The following is a 22,032-nucleotide window of genomic DNA, read 5'->3' on the forward strand; positions in this document are numbered from 1 at the left end:
AAGGAAATGGAACAGAGCTGTAATCCATCCAATAGCTCAGGACCATATGGATAGACAGCGCTGAAGTGCCCAAGGAACAAGGTTGCGAGCTGGAAGAAAAGAATACATTTGAAACACTGGCTAATATCTACCTTTAATATGGTTATATTCCATGTAAAGCTCTCCACGGCTTTAAGCATCTTCCTCTCTTTCAAACCTTCTTTAGCTCCGATAGAGTTGATGTTCTCATGGAATTCCATGGCTGAAACAAATACAATGTACGTGAGACAAGTGTTGCTTTTCCATGCATCATTTCAAGATTCCGAGAATTAAGACAACTGAAGGCAGATTGGAAAGAATATCTTTAACTGAAAAGTCCAGGTCTAATTTATTCATTTTAAGGAGGTAAAAACATACAAACCCAGACAGCAATAAAAAAGTAAAAGCTGTACATGTCTATACATGATTGAATGTAGATTGTACACACAACAGATATGTTGGTGAAAACATATTTAGGCCGGAATTCAGGTAGCCATAGTAGATTACTGCATTCTAATTGATTCCATCGGGGCTATCCAATTAACCCAGATGCTAGGATTTATCAGGGATTTTTTTGCACCTGCCTCAGTAGTTTGAAAAATAATCCGATAACCTCTGTTAGTGAACATCCATTAACCTGTTAACCACGATTAACTAAATAACTGAAATTGTAAGAGTGTAACAGTCACTAATTAACAAGTTCTCATATAACAGCAAATTAAACTACTGTATGTAAAATATAACAGCAGCAAATAGTAATAGAATAAACCAACTAAACCAATAACTCTAAACTAATCTTTTTGAGTCAGTTTGTGCAGCACAAGAATGTCTGTTATATACAGATAATGCATATAGTAATAATCTAAGCATGACAAGACAAAAATGATCTTACTGTACATTGGTTCTGCATGCCTCAAAAATGCTGATTCTTAGTATTATTATTAATTTTTATATATAAGGTGCCATACAGAGGGCATACAGTAGAACAGTACAGGGAAACATAAAATAACAATATAGTAAATAAATAACAAAAATGGAGTACAGGTCATAACGAGCACGACAATTCAAGACATACTACGGCTTATACAGTATAGTAAAGGAGTAATCAGCGTACTACAAGAGGCTGGTGGCAATAGATAGAGGTCGGGGAGAGTCTAAAGGAGCGAGGAAGTGCATTATGCTGAAGGGGTGCAGCATGGGCAAAAGCTTGATCTCGAACATGGGAAGCAGTGATCAGGGTAGAGTAGAGACCACGGTAATTAGCTGACCATAGAGGGTGGGAAGGAGTAGGATGAGGTTGGAGATGTGTGGATCAGTGGAATTAGAGATAACCCTGTATGTGAGGGTGAGTAGTTTGAAGAGGATTCTGATCATAAAATTAACCAAAATCAGGCCACATCTGAGTTTGGCAAATCAATCCCTGATCTGCCACGCTGGTTTCACATGAAGGCCGTAAACTTTCTGAAAGACCAAAATTGTAATGGTACTGGAAAAATCAGCACCAGTGGCGGACATACAATGTGGTTATACGCCTTACGTGGAAAATAGATATAGTAATGAATATACTCTTCTTGTTTATACTGAACATAGAGATGACTGCACACTTTTGCTTTGCTTTTATCAGTCTATGGGATGTTAAGTAACAAATCTCAAAATGTCTTCTCATATCAATAGGCCCTGTACATTCGCTGATGCCTCACCATATGAGATGTACGCAACCCCTTGGGCTTCAGCGCCATGCCCCGCACAACATATCTGTATGTTTAATCTGTGACTATATACCAATATTAACATTTGCACAAAATGACTAATCTAGTGTGATTGGTACACTGTAATGATTGTGTGTGCACATACCACATGCATGAGAAACAATATGTAACTTAACGTAAGGTAATCGGTACATTGTTACTCATCGCAGAGTGTGTAAGTCACGCCTAGTACCTCGCGTCAGAAGGCTCAAAAGGTGAAAGAGGACACATCTGTTGTGGAAAATACATTTCTCTCTACATATAATGTACAATACAAGTTATTATCTGCAGTTTGTCCGTAGTAAGAGCCAGGGGCATTGTCAAGGACACTGTTTGGTACAAGAAGTTCCAGAAACAAACAACTCTACGGAACTCATAGGCTGCTCCTTGAAACATACTCTTTATGTCACGAAGCCCAAAAAGAGTTGTATTATTATGAGTACAAAGCATTTTCATGATAATGGACAATTATCATTAACTTAAAGCAGTTATATAATGATTGCTCAGAAATCCTCATATATCTAAAGTCCCATACACAGTAGATGAAAAAGTAAAAGAAATCGCTCAAAAGGGCCATTCTGAGCAATAAAGTTGTCTTTCACAAACAAACCCCTCCCTTGTCTATTCAGTACTTACAAGGGAGGACCTTGTTAACAAGCATTGCCCCTGCTCCCCCCACCGGCTTCGGCAAGAGTCTATGCACTTGCCAATGTCAGCGCCTTCATGAGTCATACAGTTACATAGCATGCTCAGTGGAACTGTATAGCCGTAGGGAAGCAGCTGTGCAATACTATACAAATAAAATGCCATTGCAGCAGGAGGCATCTGTAGAAGATAGTTGCCTCATTCATTCATCTGCAATACGAGAGATTAGATCACCATGTCAACAATTGAGCGCAAATCCAGATGATAGCAGTCCACTGTGTAAGACAAAGCTTAACAAACTGGTCATTGGCCCAGTCAGCCGGGTCCGGGAAGTCTGGGTTCCAACATTTTTACAAAACTTACAGCAATGTGCCCACGTTTTGTAAGATCGAACTGATCACCTCCAGCACTCCACCACCCAAATGCTGTCGCTAAGGGGCTGAGAAGCGGTAGTGCAGGACTCATTCTGCACATGCTCAGACTCACATGTCTGTAAGCCAGTGGGTTTGTGTACAAATCCGGATCTGGCTCAAAGTCAATACTGTATACTAGGTGTTTCATCGCGCCCTACGGGTGCTATTTACACCATTGTAAGGGGCTTCGCCCCCTTAACCTGTAACAGCCTTTATTGCGTGGTGTTGCGGTTGGGTGTGGCGGTGGCGTGGGTGCTTGGGGATGGTGTAGGAGATAAAACACACTGTAATGGCTATTACATATTAGGTCACAAAGTAATGTCCATTATATATTATGCCGCACACCGTAATGGCCATTACATATTACGTTTCACACCGTAATGACTATTGACTATTAGATATCATGCGACATAACTGCCGCTTACGTACATGCTTGTTGCTAGGAGTGACATACTTGTTGACAGGAGTTTTTTGGTTAAATGTCAGTGGTGACATGCATTGTTGCCAGGGGTTACATGCACCTTGCCTAGGGTTTTATGGTGATTGCCAGTGTTTTTATGGTTATTGGCAATGGGGAACGGGGGGGGGGGGATTTAATGGTGGTTTCCAGGGGGGAATACATATCAGTTGCGAGGGGGAACTACTTGCTGTGTGCAGTGAACAGTGTTACCTGTTTTATTACCAGGGAGAGCAGTGCACCCCAGCACTTTGGAAATTCGCAGTTTTGGGTAGCATGGGGCAATTTGTAGTGGGGGATTAGCGGCTGTGACTTGGGGGAGAAGCAGCAGGCAGTAGGCGAGCTGACCGCAGCTGTGTTTTGTGTGCGGTGGCTATGACTTGGGGAGGAGGGGGGCGGCGGTGGGCAGTGTGGGATTAGTGGCAGTGATTTGGGGGAGCGGGCGGCAGGGGATGTGGCTGTGTCCTGTGTGAGGTGGGCCCGTGGGCTGGTGGCAGCAAACGATCCGCAGGCTTGACTGGGGGGGGGGGGACACGGCCAGTGGTGGATGAGTGGCAGTGATTTCGTGTGACACACAAACAGCGGACAATCCCGATGTGGCTGGACAGGGCACCGACACCCAGCAGAGTGGCTGCGCAGGGCCGAGGGCCGGTCTGGGCGCTCCCCTCTTATAGCTACAGGGCTCTGCCATGCTCTGGGTGCTGGGAGGGTGAGGGCTGCAGACCGTAGTGTGGTGGCGGTTACCTGCTCTAGCTGTGCGATCAGCTCTCCTCAGTAGTGGTCGCCACCTCCTCCTGCTGCTGCTTAATGGCAGCTAGTTCTGGGGCGGGGTGGAGGGAGGCGGCCAGTGAGCATTCATACAGTGGTGGTGCGGTGTGTGATGGGCGGCAGAGGACGGGGCTGTACAGGGAGGTGAGAATCTCCAAGGATGGAGCCGTGGGGTCTCTCCTCACACTCCCAAGATTACCGGCTCCGTCCGCCAATCCCTGGCCAAGACCCACCCCTTCCCTGCCTAAGCTGCTTAATTAAAGCCGGGGGAACTGCCCCCCTCCTGCCCCCTGTTAGCGGTAGCAACTTAATCCCTGGCACCCGACAGGGTACACAGCAGCCCCTATGTACTGTCTGTACATACTGCTGTGCCCCACTGCCTTCCTAGCCTGAACATACTGCTATGCCCACTGCCCCCCTATAGCTCTCCTATATATTAGCCCAGACATGTGTGTATAAAGCTGGGCGGAGTTTCACTCTGACTCTGCCCAGCGTTATACACAAAGTCACAGAGTGACAGATCTGGCTAAATATATAAGAGATTCTATAGACTTAAATATACATCAACACAACAATGAACAGTACCAAATTGTAACAGCTTGAAAACAAACATCAATAAGCGGATATCCAATGTGGCAACTATTTTGCCTGGGGAGAACAGCCTACCGCTATTCAATGGGGAAGGGAAATGCTGTCTGTTCTATCACTGCCGGGAACTCATTCTCCCAGCAGATGACTGGCCCAAGGCAGTGCAGGACAGACTTGTATCGTGCATGATTACATACATGTGATCAAAATAGCTCTATTAGAGAACTTATTATTGGCAAAAATAATATAAATTTTTTATCATTCAAGTACAAATGTAGTAGAAAAAAATAGCTAACAATACAATGTTTTAAAGCAAAGGACCTAGAACATATTATAATAAACAAATCAATTTTACCATAATTGAAAAAAAAAACACAATTTTTTTTTTTTTACGGAAGATGAACAGTTGTGTAAGCTGATTTGCAGAGTCCCAGTCCAGCCATGCAGTTATTAATAGTCTTATCAATAGTACAACCTTAATTGCTTTGTAAAGGTATTGATCTGTGTCCTTCTCCTTTTTCATTCTGTAGCTGGTATTCCAAATCCAAATGTTAATGTAATACAAATGTTAACATTTACAATGTTAACAATGATGTGCAATGCAGAATATCAACATGGTCACAATGTCATGTGGACATACCGCATTGACCATCGGCAGAATGTCAGAGTTAAGCTGTGGAGGGGAGGGTTAGGCTTAGTGATTAGGCATAGTCAGACCCAGAAGAAAGCATTGGAGCTGCCGGCCCCATCATTCTAGGTAAGTCACTACTAGACCACAAGTACCGTTCTAAACATGTTGACATTTTTATCAACGTCGACCTAGTCAATGTTGTTATTGGTAACTGTGCATGCCGGGAAATGAGAATGATAGGCAAGAATTAAATGAAAATAAACAAAATAAAATAAAAATAAAATATATAAAATGCAATTAGCAAGGTTTTCACTTTGAATGTTTACAGCTCCTTTTGGAGCAAATGGAGTTTTTCTTCCAGTGGGTTTTTCCGTGGAGCGCACTTGGATGGAATAGCGGGGTTGATTGTAAACCGGAGGTTGCCGTTGGTAATATTCGGGAGGGTGCGGAAGCCCTATCTGTCCCTAGTCTTAACTCTCCTTCAGGTGTTCTTGAATATCTGCGTCTTCTCCGTCCCCGTCTTCCTGCTCCGTTTGCACGCTGCTATTCCGAAACCGGAAGTCGCAGTCCGTGCTTCCGGTGGCGGCGGATGTGCTGTTCTCATGTCTCCCTCTCTCCTAACCAGAGTCTGGTTCGGTGCTAAGGCGAGGGCTGCCGGTCATTGGGTCTTCCTGCTGCAACTGTGACCCCTGCTGCAGTAAAGTGAGGGGGGTCACAGCTGCAGCAGGGGTCACAGTTGCAGCAGGAAGACCCAATGACCGGCAGCCCTCGCCAGCCCATCTAGATTAAGATCATTTTGAAGCGCGGAGACATCCTTTGTTGATTTAATAACTCTGCTCAATTTTGTGTCATCAGCAAAGATGGATACATTGCTGAGTAACCCCATCCCAATATCATTAATAAATATGTTAAATAAAATGGGCCCTAGTACCGAACCCTGTGGCACTCCACTTAGTACTGGTATCATATTTGATACGGCACTGATCACAACCACTCTTTGTTCTCTATTACACAGCCAGTTCCCTACCCATCTACAGATACTAGCCCCTAATCCCAGGTCCTCCATTTTATTTATCAACCTCTTGTGTGGTACTGTATCAAAAGCTTTAGAAAAATCTAGGAAGACCACATCTACAGCATTTCCATTATCAAGGTTTTTTCTAACCTCCTCATAGAAACCTAGTAAATTTGTTTGGCATGAACGATTTTTCACGAACCCATGCTGGTAAACTATGAAGGTCTAAATATTCCTGGATACCATCCCTTAAAAATCCTTCAAATATTTTACCCACTATTGATGTTAAGCTCTTAGGTCTGTAATTAGCTGGGTCATCCCTTTTTCCTTTTTTGAATATTGGCACTACCTCTGCTATTCTACAGTCTTTTGGTACCTTACCTGATGATAGTGAATAATCAAAAATGTAATATACTGTAGAGGGGTCGCTAGTTCCTCCCTTAATTCGGTACTTGTGTATTTTGGCGGCGCCCATCGCATCGCATACCATAACACATACGATGGTATGCGACGCGATATCGTACGATAGTGCACGATGGCATACAATTTTGAAATTGTATGCCATTGTACATGGCATACGATGCCATAGGATGCGATGCGATTAAACATTGTATAAGCACCCTAATGGGTGCTTATACTATGTTAAGCACCCAAATGGGTGCTTACAATGTTAAATGCACCCCCACGCCACCCCCCACTATAAACGTGAACCCGAAGCGTGGCGAGCGCAGCGAGCCCGCGAGGGGCGGCGGTACGCGTCCTACGACCTTTTCATACCCCCACTATCCACGTCGGCGTGGAGTTGAGAATAGAATAGCGAGCCACCGAGCCCGAAGCGTGGCGAGCGGACGCGGATACCTTCACAGGTAAACGCGTCCCCTCGCGGGATTCACAGGTGTCCGCGTCGCCACGGACACCTGTGAAGCCCGCGAGGGGAGGCGTATAACTGTGAAGGTATCCGCGTCCCCTCGCCACACTATTCTATTCTCAACTCCACGCCGACGTGGATAGTGGGGGTATGAAAAGGTCGTAGGACGCGTACCGCTGCGCTCGCCACGCTTCAGGTTCACGTTTATAGTGGGGGGTGGCGTGGGGGTGCATTTAACATTGTTAGCACCCATTTGGGTGCTCAAAAGCACCCTTTAGGGTGCTTATACGATTTTTGGTCGTATAGGGGGTCAAAATCGCGTCGCATCGCATGCCATCGGGTGCTTGGCATGCGATGCGATCTGTTCGTCGTACGACGGACATCGGGGGCGCCGCCAAAATACACAAGTACCCTTAATTCCATTAGTACCCTAGGATGAATCCCATCTGGCCCTGGTGATTTGGTTGTTTTGATTTTGCTGAGCCGCATTATTATCTCATCGGTCGTGAAATCAATATTGAGATGCGGCTTGTTTGTCCCATTTGTGGTACATGTGCGTTCCACTGTCTGCTCTCCCCTAGTAAACACTGATGAGAAGAACCCATTTAACAGTTCTGCTTTTCCCTTATCTTCTGTAAAACTTTTACCATTGATATCGGTTAATGAGCCTATGTTCTCTTTAATTATTCGCTTAGTATTTATGTTTTTGAAAAACTTCTTGGGGTTGGTTTTTCTTTCAGTGGCTATGCTCTCTTCATTTTCCCTTTTAGCTACTTTGATTACCCCTTTACAAATTTTGTTTGATTCTTTGTACTAGTTGAACGCCTCCTCATTTACACTATTTTTATACAATTTAAACGCTCTTGTTTTATTGTTGATTGCTGTCCTTACTTTTTTGTCCAATCATGATGGCTTTTTTTATTGAATTTACCCTTATTGACTTTTGGTATGTGTTTAATAGTTAATGATTCAAGCACATTTTTTAGTGTATCCCACATTTCCTCTGCATTTTCCCCCTCAAATACCGCTTCCCACTCAATTTCTTTTAGGGCTTCCCTGAATAATTCGAAGTTAGCTTTTCTGAAGTTTAGTATTTTTGCCGGTCCTGTATGTTGTAGTTTACAGAAGTTGATTTCCAGTGAAACCATGTTGTGGTCACTGTTCCCTAGATGTTCAATTACTTTTGTTTGAGCAGAACAGGTGTATGGCCTACATCAGACAGTGTTGATGAGGGGTGGGTTGTATGTACCTTGACCTGGGCCTGTTGGAAGAGCGCAGCATTTTTTGAGACATTGGAACTTGGGACAGGGAAAGAAAGTACTGCTGCAACATCCCAGGTCACAGCAGTGGCAGAAACAGTACTCTCTTTCCCTGCATATTGTGCAGTGGGTAAGCAATCGCACCCACCACACCTCAGCCTCCTTCACCCATCTGTCCCCTCACACCAGTGCCCCCAAGGGCTGCTCAAAAAGGTAATTTTACAAATACTTCCTAACAAGGGGGAATCTTCACACCTTCTTGTATCAGCCATGCCAATGTCACTGAGAAGGGCCTTTTATCCTCTCTGGGTTTACTTGAGCAGTTGCCCAGTTCTGCCCTCTGTACTGCCCAGCAAAAATATGTTCCCTATGTCTATAATCCCCAGGGTACATCTAGAGAATTCCTGTATGTGTTATGTACTGTCACTGCTGAACTGTTACCTAACCAGCTGTTGCACAGCAATCCAAATCCAATTCCTAGTATACGCAAGTATAGCTGGACAATAAATCTGATACTGATTATGCTGGGTACATGCCAGAACAATTTGGCCTCAATTCCCCCAATTTTGATACAATCTCGACCGATTGTATGTAAATTGGGAATGTTTCAGATCCGATTCTGATCCGATGAGCATCCCCGCTGGTCGTTTTGGAGATCCTACCGGCTGCAGTCAGGATTTGTAAAAGATCCATTTAACTGGATACAGATCGAATGCAGATCGTGTGCTCCAACAGATTGTGCGGCCACACGATCTGCTCACAATCATCGTTCTGGTGTGTACCTAGCATCATTCTGTACTGTGTGCTGGATTATCTATTTGTGTGCAGCACATGGCATTTCTATAAATTGGAGCACAGGTTTTTGTACTTTTTTGTACAACCAATTTGATTCTGTTACTTTTCTAGTACAGTTTCAAAATTTAAGCAAACATATACTCAGTTGCTATGGGTTACATCAGTTTTTCTAAGCTACTATGCATTACTGTATGTATGCTGAGTAAGAAGTAGTGCAAGAGTAATACTATACTGTATTTTTTTCTGTGTAATGTATAAAAAAGGTACAATTCTTCAATGATTTCAACAATAATAAACAAGTGCTGCCACCATTATTACATGTGGTTTCTTCCCATCGCATACACTACAGTATGTAGCTTCATAGGTGTGCGCAGCCCATTTTGTTAGGGGGTGCACCGTCAAAGGGGTGTGTCTAGAACCACCTATTGGGCGTGTCTAGCATTGCCCATTGGGTGTGTCTAACACTGCCAACCATGCATGTTTACCATCATCTATTGGTACTCACTAAAATATAAAATGTCTCTCAGCCAGAACATAATCTCCGGCCTATTTCAGTTTTAATATTCTTATTACTCTGTATAAAAGTACATGCATATAAAATAAAAAAATATATGGATGATGCAGGTATGTAGTGATATGACAACGGTCTGGTACAATTAACAATGCAAAACACACAATTGATTGATGGGCACTAATTTTAATGGAATACAGGTCTAAAAAGCAAAAGACTTTGGTAAAAGGTATTGCTAGTGATAGGAGTTGTTCATAAGGGTGGGCACAGCATTTGGGGGTGCCTGAGCACAACTAACACTCAATGTGCGCACACCTATGTGTAGCTTCCTGCTTATACAGTATTTAGCAGACAGAGAAACATTATAATGGGCTGCACAAAGTATGCAGCTGCTGACCTTCTCATTTCCCTTTCTCTATTTTGTGTCTCAAGAGTATTGCCAAATCAGATATGCAGCCTACATAATGGGCAGCACGTGTTCAAACAAGAACCCTAAATGTGCTACAGATGCAAGTCAAATAGCAACCTTGTTCATGAGTCACATGTACAGTATAACAGCAAATCACTTTTTATTTTATTCAAATCAAACATTATTTTTAAAAGGTAAACATAAATGTACAGTACATAGGCTTACCACCTCATCCCTTTAATTCCGGACACATATTCATTACACAGGTTCTGTGGATAGCTGACTTCAAGACTCCATTTCACCTGTTTTTTTTTTTTTTAAACTGCCACAGAACCTGTGTAATTAATAGGAGTCCGGAATTAAAGGGATGAGGTGGTAACACTAAATGCACATGATTAACGGATCAAAATAAAATAAATCTCCAACATGTCTAAAGGCAGTCATAACGCTTTACACATACAGGGACAGGCCATTGATACAATACACCATTGCGCAGGCTGGAGCTATAGGAGTGAACCAATTAAATGGGTTGGCAGTAAGGGATATGGTCATTAGTTCTACACCAACTAGGTCGACAAGCATTGGGTCGACACCACTAGGTCGACATGGGTTTAGGTCGTCATGGGTCAAGGTCGACATGAGTCTAGGTCGACAGGTCATTAGGTCGACACAAGCATTAGGTCGACACAATCATTAGGTCGACATGGGCTAGGTTGACAGTCAAAAGGTCGACATGGGGTTTTTCACTGTTTTTTTGAGCCGACATGTGCCAACAGGCGTTATTTCATGCCCTACCATCCACTAGGGCGTGGTGGGAGAATAAAATAGTGCCCGAAGCATTGCGAGGGAAGTGAGCAATTCGATGCACTTCAAACTGTGTCCATTTTGACTGTGTCGACAGTCGGTTCAAAAAACAGCAAAAAAAAACATGTTGACCTTAATGCTTGTCCTATCGACCTAGAACCATGTCGACCTAGACCCATGTCGACCTAGACCCATGTCGACCTAGTGGTATCGACCCAATGTTTGTCGACCTAGTTGGTGTAGACCTAACAACCCACACCTGGCAATAATGTGCCATTTTTTAAATGAAATATCTTGGCCAGTAAGAAATGCCAGGAAAGCTGTCTATCTTCCGGTTAAGTAACAATCCATGGTTTCCCCCAGCTCACTGAATGGTATTAGTAACCAGTCTAGAATACTACATGATAATAAATTATAGAGATATTGGTTACATATATTCGTGCAAATTATGTGTATGCCCCTAAGCCATCGTTAAGGCTTCCCTGTATATTGTGGGTTCCTGGCGCTATAGCTAGGTGAAGGGTGCGGCACCCCAAAAAACCAGCATAAGCTAGAAAGCCCAGAGTAGCACACCAGTGAAATACTATAGGGTTAATAAATACCCCTTTCACACTGCAGCTCTTAAACGGTAAATTGCCGGGGTTTTTTGCCTTTTAAAACGGGTAGAGCTGCAGTGTGAGAGCTCCAGGGTGCTTTAACCGTTTAAGAAATACCGGTATTTGTTAAATGGTTAAAAATCAGTGTCCTACCCGTTTCAGAGCTGTTTTTTATGCAGTGTGAATGGCTCTATTTCTATGGCTTGAAACGTGTTCTTTGGGGGTTAAACGGGTTGAATGTGAATGGTACTTTAATGCTATTTAAAACGGTTTCCACCTGCAATGTGAAAGGGGTTTAGTGGCTCAGACACGTTTTAAATACCATTTCGAAATAGCAGGTCTTAAACGTTTAGGCAATGTGAAAGCAGCAAAATATTAGTGAGAGGAAGACGAAGATATATATAGAAAGTCAGGGAGAGAAAGAAGAAAATAAATAAATAATGAAATGTAATTAATTAATTAAAGAAATAGTGTTAGTGAAAAAAAATGTGCTAAGTGTTATTGGAATTTAAAGGCGTGCCACGTTATAGCCGCCAAGCCAAACCAGTCCAGGGGCACCGCCCCCCACACCACCGTTACCATAAATTGGGTCTACGATTAACCAGCCATATGATAATGTCTCCTTACGTAAATATATCTAAACTAAGAGCTACCTACCTTGGAGCAACCCCATAATACTCCATGTGGCATTTCAGGACCTGCATCTCCTCCTAATGCAGGCTCCTTTCTGCCTCTTACAACATATATATAGATAGTGGCAGGTGCTCAAATCGTCCCGTTACCATATAGGTGCGTAGATATACATCATGATGTCTGCCTATCCTGCTGAATAAAATTGGCACTTTTTGGGAGAGTTTTAGATGACTGTAACACATGTTCCGGTATTGTCTTGACAGTGGCGCAGAACTAATTGTGTATACCTGTATTAATTAATTTTGAATTTGCATTAATAGAACAAATAAACTTCAATAATTGTAAATCTATCCACTCACTTTGTAGTCCGTCTAATAAACAACCTTTTTCATTAAGGTTTACTGTGGAAGTAACAGTGTACCATTAGCATGCCCCAGACACACAGCTGTAATATTAATTTAGGCCTAGACCTCTGTTGTTGTTTGTGGCCTGCTGTGGTTTGACCCTCTTCACACCAGCAGCATGGGTCCGAAGCAGTACTATCGAGGATCAGAGCCTCCTGTGAGGGAGGAGAGCTACTGTGCTTCCAGGCGGCTCTCAATGGACTACAGTATTTCATTTACAGTATTTTCATTTCACTAATATATTCAATAATTAACGATACCTAAATTAGATAATATTTTGATGAGTTTTTGCCTCCATAATTTATAAATAATGACAAATCAGTTTAGGGAAATGACATCATGATGCTTTTGCATGTGGACATCAATAAACACATTGCGATACTCTAGCGATGAATAAAGATGTATTCACTGTTGTAAATAATAGTTCTATAAACAGTGAGTTCTAATGTAATCCTCCAGTACTACTAAGAAAAGCGCGTTTATTATAAGAAACAACATAACCAGCACTGTAACCATGATGTGGGATCTGGGGCTATTTTGGTCATGCATCTCCTTGCTGACTTCCATTGAAAGTACATTATCCCACATAGAAATAATCCACCTACATACACAACTCTTATTATACTGTATAAGAAAAGTTTATTTCAGCCACAGAACCTTGGAAAGGGGATTACTTTATTAGATCCTAAAGCAGAGGAATTGGATTGTTTATGTTGTGTTGCCCCTGACTACTACTAGCTAATTTTCACATGCACGCTGCATAAGGAATCATTACTGCGAGTACACATTAGCATACATCTCTGAATCATACAATAATAAATCTCTAAGAGCTTTTTAAAAAAAATGACTTTATGAGTCTAGGCAATGGCGAAACAACGTCACTGCAGCCCAATCGGAGCAGGGGGAACCACTCCATGGGAGGGCAGGATCTCTGCAGATTCCATGCTGTCTGGCTGTCTACATTGGATCTGTGGAAAACAGCCCTCAAAAAAATGGCGGCTGCCTTAGAGGATACAGATACAAAAGATCCTACTGCATCTGTCAGGGCAGTGTAGTGCATACAGTGCTGCCCGGAAATGCCAGATTCCAGGAGTGCAGGCGCGCCTATCAGCACTACACCCATTGCAATGATCAATAATCCAGTAACCCTTGGCAACAAGCATGTAACCCTCTGACAATGAGCATGTAACCTCCTGCCAACGAGCAAGAAACCCCAGGCATCGAGCAAGAAACCCCTGGCATTCAGCAATAAATCCTTGGCAACGAGCACGTAAACCCTGGCAATGAGCATGTAGATAAAAAACCCATAATATTTAATGTATGGGGAAGGACACCAGAAACTTCTATTTACACCACTGACTCAAGGAAATTAAAAGGAACAGCACAGAACAGGCAAATATTTGGCTGGTTACTATGACAAAATGTTGTGTTGTGTTGTTTACACATTGTTTCTTTTTTACTCTGTGCTCCAAATGTTTGAAAAGTCAATTTTGTCCACTAATCACATATATCAACACTTTTTTTGTTGCTAGTTCCCTTATTTTCTAAGGCTGATTTATTGCGAAGTCATTTATTCCACTTCCAAATCCATTTACCACTATATAATGCTTATTGACATACTGTAGGTAAGTATCCAATTACTCATGGTAATTTTATCGTCTGGGGCATACCATTGAAACCAATATGGTATAGCCCCTGAGACACTTCTTATCAGGCATTATGGGGGAAATTTACCAATAAGAAAAACCTAGTTTTTCCTATTGGTATTTCCCCTCCGACTGCATACGACTGTTTCAGTCGTATGCAAAGTCGTGTTCCGGAGGGGAAATTACAAAGCAGTAATATATGACTGCTTTGTAACCCTCCGATGGTGTAACCATTCGTATTAGCGGCACATATATACGGCCGCTAATACGAATTCGTACAGGCAGTCTGCACGGATCAGTCAGATCCGTGCAGGCTGCAAGGTTTAAAAAAATAGAAAAATTAAATAAATAAATAAAAAAAAAACAGCGTGGGGTCCCCCCCACAGCTGTAACCAGCACCAGTCTGAAGGAGCCGGTAATTAAGAATCAGGGAACCCGACAAATAGGGGTTCCCCGATTTTTAACAACCAGTCCCTGGCTCCAGGTCCGGGGCTGGTTCCCAAAATACGGGGGAAAAAATGACTAGGGGTCCCCCGTATTTTAAGAACCAGCCCCAGGCCAAACCAGCCAGCAGGGTAATGTCACAGCCGGGGGACACTTATGATATAAGGTCCCGCGGCCAAAACATTAACCCTACCGACCGGTCAGCCTGGCCAGGGGCCCTGGGGGAGTGGGGACCCCCCAATAAAGGGGTCCCCCCCTCCAGGACTTACCTGGCCAGGCTGAAGTCTGGTACTGTCCCCGGTGACCCTGGGCTGTGGTCACCGGGCTGATAGTGGTGTAAAAAAAAGAATAATCTATTGTCTAATACTGGGGAACTATGAGTCCCAGCAAGCCTCCCCCGCAAGCTGGGACTTGGAGAACCACAAGTCCCAGCCTGCGGGGCATTAAAGGGCCCGCTGGGTCTTGTAGTGCCACAGTATTAAAAATAGTACAATAAAACACACTGACACATACTTAAAATAAAACTTTAATACATACAAAGCCCTTACATACTAATACTTACCTATCTTCTTTCCGTAGGTAGCCCTGGTCCTGATGTTCTGCAGTCCTGTGTCGGCGTTCTTCTTCATGTCGACATCGCTGTCGGCGATGGCGTCCGGAGTCCGACAAAATCCATGGAGGAAGCTGTGGAAGGAAACTATACTCACCTGTCCCAGGGCGACGTAGTCCAGGTAAGGGTCTTTGCAAAAAAACAAACCGACACCCGAAACCAGCCGGACAGCAGGAGCCGCACGGTGTTTGTGTACATCGTGCGGCTCCACCTCCCGAATGCCGCTATTGGCCGCCTTGCGGCCTAGCGGCCAATCAGGAGCCGCTAGGCCGCAAGGCGGCCAATAGCGGCATTCGGGAGGCGGAGCCGCACGATGTACACAAACACCGTGCGGCTCCTGCTGTCCGGCTGGTTTCGGGTGTCGGTTTGTTTTTTTGCAAAGACCCTTACCTGGACTACGTCGCCCTGGGACAGGTGAGTATGGTTTCCTTCCACAGCTTCCACATGGATTTCGTCGGACTCCGGACGCCATCGCCGACAGCGACGTCGACTTGAAGAAGGACGTCGACATGAAGAAGAACGCCGACACAGGACTGCAGGACATCAGGACCAGGGCTACCTACGGAAAGAAGATAGGTAAGTATTAGTATGTAAGGGCTTTGTATGTATTAAAGTTTTATTTTAAGTATGTGTCAGTGTGTTTTATTGTACTATTTTTAATACTGTGGCACTACAAGACCCAGCGGGCCCTTTAATGCCCCGCAGGCTGGGACTTGTGGTTCTCCAAGTCCCAGCTTGCGGGGGAGGCTTGCTGGGACTCATAGTGCCCCAGTATTAGACAATAGTTTAATCTTTTTTTTACACCGCTATCAGCTCGATGCCCACCGCCCAGGGGCATCGAGGACAGAACCAGGCTTCAGCCTGGTCAGGTAAGTCCTGGAGGGGGGGACCCCTTCATTGGGGGGGTCCCCACTCCCCCAGGGCCCCTGGCTAGGCTGACTGGTCGGTAGGGTTAATGTTTTGGCCGCGGGACCTTATATCATAAGTGTCCCCCGGCTGTGACATTACCCTGCTGGCTGGTTTGGCCTGGGGCTGGTTCTTAAAATACGTCAATATAGTCATTTTGTCCCCCGTATTTTGGGAACCAGCCCCGGACCTGGAGCCGGGGGCTGGTTGTTAAAAATCGGGAAACCCCTATTTGTCGGGTTCCCTGATTTTTAATTACCGGCCCCGGCTCCTTCAGCCTGGTGCTGGTTACAGCTGTGGGGGGGACCCCACGCTGTTTTTCTTTTAATATTTTTTTTTCTATTTTTTTACACTAAAGCCTGCACGGATCTGACTGATCCGTGCAGGCTTAAAGCAAATATGACAGGGAAAGCAAGGTGTATTTTCCTGTCGTATTTGCGTGGGTGTTTTACACCACTTAGCAGCCGTATTATCAGTACGGCTGCTTAGTACATCAGGAACCACCATTCTTTTGAATGGTGATTTCTGTCGTATTCTATCGATGGTGTAGACATTCGTATTTGTAAATACAAATACGAATGTAAATACAAATACGAATGTTCCATCTTTAGGAATACGAATTGTTGTATTTTCGGGATTGTAAATCCCGAAAATACAAATTCGTAAAAAAAAGGTGTATTTCTCCCTACGAATACACCTTTTTTCTACGAATCCATTTTGGTAAATGTCCCCCTATGTGTCACCTGCAGAGGAAGCCAAAAAACAAAATTCCTGGTAAGTGCTGGCTTCTCAGGGATGTGAACACAAAAACACACAGGTTTCACTGAACCTGTGGGTTTTGATGCAAATTTGTAATTTTAATACAGTACGATATCTCATTGGATTGCCCATGGAAAAATTGAAAAAAACTTTTTTCTCACCAATGCATTTTTAAACTTATTGTATGCCCCCCATACTTGGCAATGTGGAAATAACATTTTCCAATCACACTTTAGCTACTGACAGAATTTAAATAAATAAGTAAATAAATCCTACTGCAGCTCATGTTTTAAATTATTCAAAAATTGGCCTTTGTGTTTGCAATCAATTGTTTTCTAATAAACCTTAAAAGCTGTCATGGCACAATTAGCACATGAGTGAACTCATCATTCCCGATGGATTTCAAGAGTGTAAAATGTAATTTTTCCCCTGTGAGTCACAAGTTATTGTACTGTTAATTACAGTCATTCTGCCAAAAGCTCTAAAAAACTAGAAACCAAAGATAAAGCAAGCTGCAGATAGAAGGCTTTTCATAAGGGGCTACATGTGTTATTATGCAATATTCACTCATAGGGCCCCCATACACAACACAGTTTGGGCCCGATTTCACCCGATTCCGATAGCAGAGAGAGCAGAGAGAGAGGGAAGAGTGGGGTCTCTCCAGAGGGAAGCGGTACATCTGTCAGACCAGACTTAGGTCTACAGTCATTAGGTCGACCCCGGAAGGTCGACTGGCCCCAAGGTCGATAGGGTTAAAGGTCGACATGGGTCAAGGTCGACATGGGTTTAGATCGACAGTCACAAGGTCGACATGAGTTTTTCACTGGTTTTTGACCCGAATGTCGACACAGTTGACATGGACACAGTTGGAGTTGAACCACAGCCCCTCACATCACTCGCTTCGCTCGTGATGCTTCAGGCACGATGCCTCGCTACGCTCGGCACACTATTTTATTCTCCCACCACACCCTAGTGGATGGTAGGGCATGAAATACCGCCTGTTGGCACATGTCGGCTCAAAAAACAGTGACAAACTCATGTCAACATAATGACTGTCGACCTAAACCCATGTCGACATTGGCCCGTGTCGACCTTTAACCCTGTCGACTTAAATGTGGTCTGACAGATGACCGTTTCCCCTCCAGAGAGAGAAAGAGAGGGATGAAACGGGAATCACCAGTTATGTCACACTACCTACAGCACACATGTTGTACCCCCCCCCCCACACACACACACACACTTTAAATATAGAAGACCTTAAGACCAGATGTATCAAGCTTCAAAAAGTGATAAAATGGAGAGTGATAAAAAGCCAGCCAATCACTTCCTAACTGGCATGTTACAGGCTGGGTTTGAAAAATGACAGGTAGGATCTGATTGGCTTGTTATCACTCTCAACTTATCACTTTTTGAAGCTTGGTAGATCTGGCCCATAGTGGGGTAGATGTATGAAGCAGTGATAAGGAGCCCATGTGCAACCAATCAGCACTGAAGTAACATCTATAGTTGGCATACTATAAAATTATACAGAGAAGCTGATTGGTTGCCATGGGCCACTTCTCCTCTGGCTCACTCTCCCTTATTGATGCTTCGTATATCTACCCCAGTGTACCTTAGGCAGCAGCAGGTCCTCCTGCTTCAATGGGTGCTGAGCAGCAGTGAATCCCATGTAGGTAGCGCCGGGCAGCAGCAGCGGGTCACATGGAGGCAGCACTGGGCGGCAGCAGCGGGTCCCTTGGAGGGTGTGCCGGTTGGCATCAGTGGGTCCCCTGGAGGCAGTTCCGGGCGCCAGCAGTGAGTCCTTTGGAGATAGTGCCGGATGGCACCAGCGGGTCCCTTGGAGGTGTGCCCGAAGGGCATCTACGGGTCCCCTGAAGGCAGTTCCGGGTGACAGCAGTGGGTCCCCTGGAGGGAGTGCTGGGCGCCAGCAGCAGGTCTTCTGTAGGCAGCACTGGGCAGCAGCAGCGGGTCCCCTGGAGGCAGTGCCAGGCAGAAGCAATGGTCCCTGTAGGCAGCATCAGGTCACAGAGGGAGTGCTACCCAGCAACATTTCCAATCGTCAACTCCTCCTGGGTCAGATGCACTAAGCTACAAAAGTAATGAAATGGAGAGTGATAAACAGCCAGCCAATCAGCTCCTGCCTGACATTTTTTAAAACACAGCCTTTGACATGACAGGTAGGAGCCGATTGACTGGCTGTTTATCATCCTCCAGTTTATCACTTTTGAAGACTAGTGCATCTGGCCTCCTCTCTTTTTATCTCGTGCCGCGGCAGCAACTACATCATGATGTTGAGCCCCGGCAGCAACAGACCGGCCGCATTATACAGTGCTTTTTAAAATAAGTGCCAAAAAACTAAAGGGGGGTGCACGGGCTCGTGTGCCCCCCACCTAAACCCGCCAATGCACTGATCCTAATTGGGGCACATAAATGCTTTAGGCTTATTAATGGCTTAAAATGGCCTTGAATAAACATAAAAAGCATACAGCAGTATATTCATTAACAGATACATAAACATCAGACTTGATGTTATCTGAGTATGTGTTAATAAGCTACCTCTGAATTAAAATAGTCCAGAAATAATGTTTTAGTGTTAAAGGTGAAGACATGCCAGTCTGCCGACTCTAGACATCCCATGTGGCCCTAAGGCAAGAGAAGAACATTTGCCATTTGTTACTATTCCTTCTTCTTGGACTAAAGTCTGGTTGATCCCTTGTGAGATTTCAGTGCTATTTATGTGTAATCTTTATTATCTTCCATCAATCAGCCACAGCTTCTAGAATTATTCTACATGCTTGTTTTAGTGTATTATTGTTCCCACAAGAATTCTCCTTTCTGCTCTGATCACCCTTATCACTTGGCAACTTCAATTTAAACATCAAACCACAGTTTCCAGACGAGCTTTACAAGACACATAAAACCGTCAGGGCGGGCCTTCACACGTGTTTGCTTTTTATTTTCTTGCTCTTTCCCCACAATGGAATTTTAAAGTTTTAGCGGTGCAAATACAATTTTTAGAATGTGGCACAATCTAGTTCTGTGTTAACACACTTTTCCTATGATTTATTTTTTTACTGGGAAGCGCAATACAGAAAATGACAGAAAACAAATAAAGCATCTTAATGTACGAGCCGTAAAAGTGGTATTACTGTATATTCTTTTGGTGACATGCTAAGGTTTAAACAACAACATAACATATACTGTACACGCTCTGAAGTATACCTGTAAATCTCTGTATTATGGTGGTACTGTATATATTAAACAATTCTTTTGTTAAGGTGCTTAGTTTCTGATCCCTGGCTACAGTAAAGGTGCGCACACATGGATAGATTTGACAAAAGATCTGGGTGTTCCCGACCGATTGAAACGACCAATCCCTCAAATCGTTCTGTGTGTATGAACGATATATCGGACGATGCGCATACCCACCGGTCGTTGGTAGAGGTTGATGATCTTTCTTGCATGCCGAACGATCATAGATCAATCGTTAGCTATGTGTACCATTCGTTTCATGTGTATGCACGATGAACCATTTGGTAAGGCTAATTGACTGGCTCCCACTCCCCCACCATCGTTCAAGATCAATCGTTCATGTGTAATCGTTTGCTCAATCGTTAATCATTTGACACCAAATCGTTTGTGCAGGAGTTCAGAGGAAATTGTTAACTAGATTGAAACGTTGGCCAAATCTATCCGCGTGTACTCACCTAAAATTGATAAATGTATATATAAATATTAATTCATAATTAATTAAATTAAAACAAGGACATATTATATTGACTCCAGAAAGAGCAGGTAACACTTCACATTCTGCTCAACTGCCTAGGTAAGTATGTGGGGCTTGATAATAGGACTCGTCACGAATGGTGTCATATTGGTCATAAGATGTGCAATGATACACATACTGTATACAGTACATGGTTTGTGCCGAAATGAGGGGGAAGTGGATACTAAGTACCTGAGTTCAGACTTGTTGGAGGGGCCCCAGGTACACTGCCCTCCCCCTCAAAGGATACTTACATTGCTCTGGAAAACAGGTGCTGGACAGGTAAAACTAAAGACTCTGGCACTGTGCTTGCTAATGTGCCACCTTTTTGAATATCACTGGGAAGATGGAGCAAGCTGAGGAGGAGGGACCTGTATTGTCGGAGCAAACAAAGTAAGCGGATAATGAATATTTTTGTAATATATACGTTTTTTAAAGGAGGTGTGGCCATGACACTATAGTACCCGGGCCAGGCTCTATATGTGCCTTTATGCCATAGTGAGGACAAGACCATGATGATGTGAACACATTGTCATTGAGTGAGAGGACCAGCTCACAACCGTACAGTCTATAGGAAAATAGAAATACGGTACATGAGGTTATGTTCCATGAAGTGCATAATGGTCCACGCAGATTGCAATGAGAAAAAGTAGTTAGTGGGGTTATATCTGTACATTTGTTTGAGGTCACAAGTTTGGAAATAACAGGAGAATAAATGTACGCTTTAAGAGCTGTGCAGATGGCTGACAATTTGATAGAATATCCTCCTAATGCTATTGCGTTATGTTACGATATTAGGTTGGGGATTTGTTAGCCTGGATAGGAAGTTTTCAGGAAAAACAAATGTTTAGGGACTAGAATCTTCGTGTGAGGGAAAAGTCCCAGTGACTATTAATGGAAACTGGTAACGAATGTAAAAGAGAGGTGCAGCTCATGGCCAGTTTGGAGTGGTCAAGCTAGGAGATATTTTAAGCTAAGTGATGTATGTTGGTACAGTTTCGTCAAAGTATTTATATGTCAATAGTAGAGCTGGTAACACAAACATCTAATGAAGAGAATGGCACAGTTACAATAAAGTGTTAGGGGAAGACCAATCAAAGTGGAAGTGCAATGGTCAACATGGGAAATAATTGTGGACCTAGTTCTCATAGGATACAGAATGGTTGTAAAGGAAAAAGAACAGTTCAGAGGGGTTTCTGCTGTGTTTCCCACAGAAATAAGTTGTCAACTATGCCCGGTAGCTTCTCTTGTTTAGCAGGATTATTAACTCTGGTTTTGAACGATTGAGTTGAAGAAGCAAAATGACATCCAAGATGAAATATCAAAAAGACAGTCAGTA

The 22,032-nt window shown here is 43.7% G+C and overlaps 1 protein-coding gene across 1 annotated transcript in view; it reads right to left on the minus strand.

The window, feature by feature from the left end:
* PLCL2 (phospholipase C like 2) overlaps positions 1–22,032 on the minus strand; it is a 190,314-nt gene that overhangs the window by 16,887 nt on the left and 151,395 nt on the right. Inside the window, exon 6 of the mRNA XM_083188785.1 lies at positions 132–241. Coding sequence (XP_083044911.1) covers positions 132–241 — 110 coding nt within the window. The remainder of the gene's footprint in view (positions 1–131; positions 242–22,032) is intronic.

The sequence above is a fragment of the Crinia signifera genome, chromosome 5 (assembly GCF_055691185.1).
Source record: "Crinia signifera chromosome 5, ASM5569118v1, whole genome shotgun sequence".
Classification (NCBI taxonomy): Eukaryota; Metazoa; Chordata; class Amphibia; order Anura; family Myobatrachidae; genus Crinia; species Crinia signifera.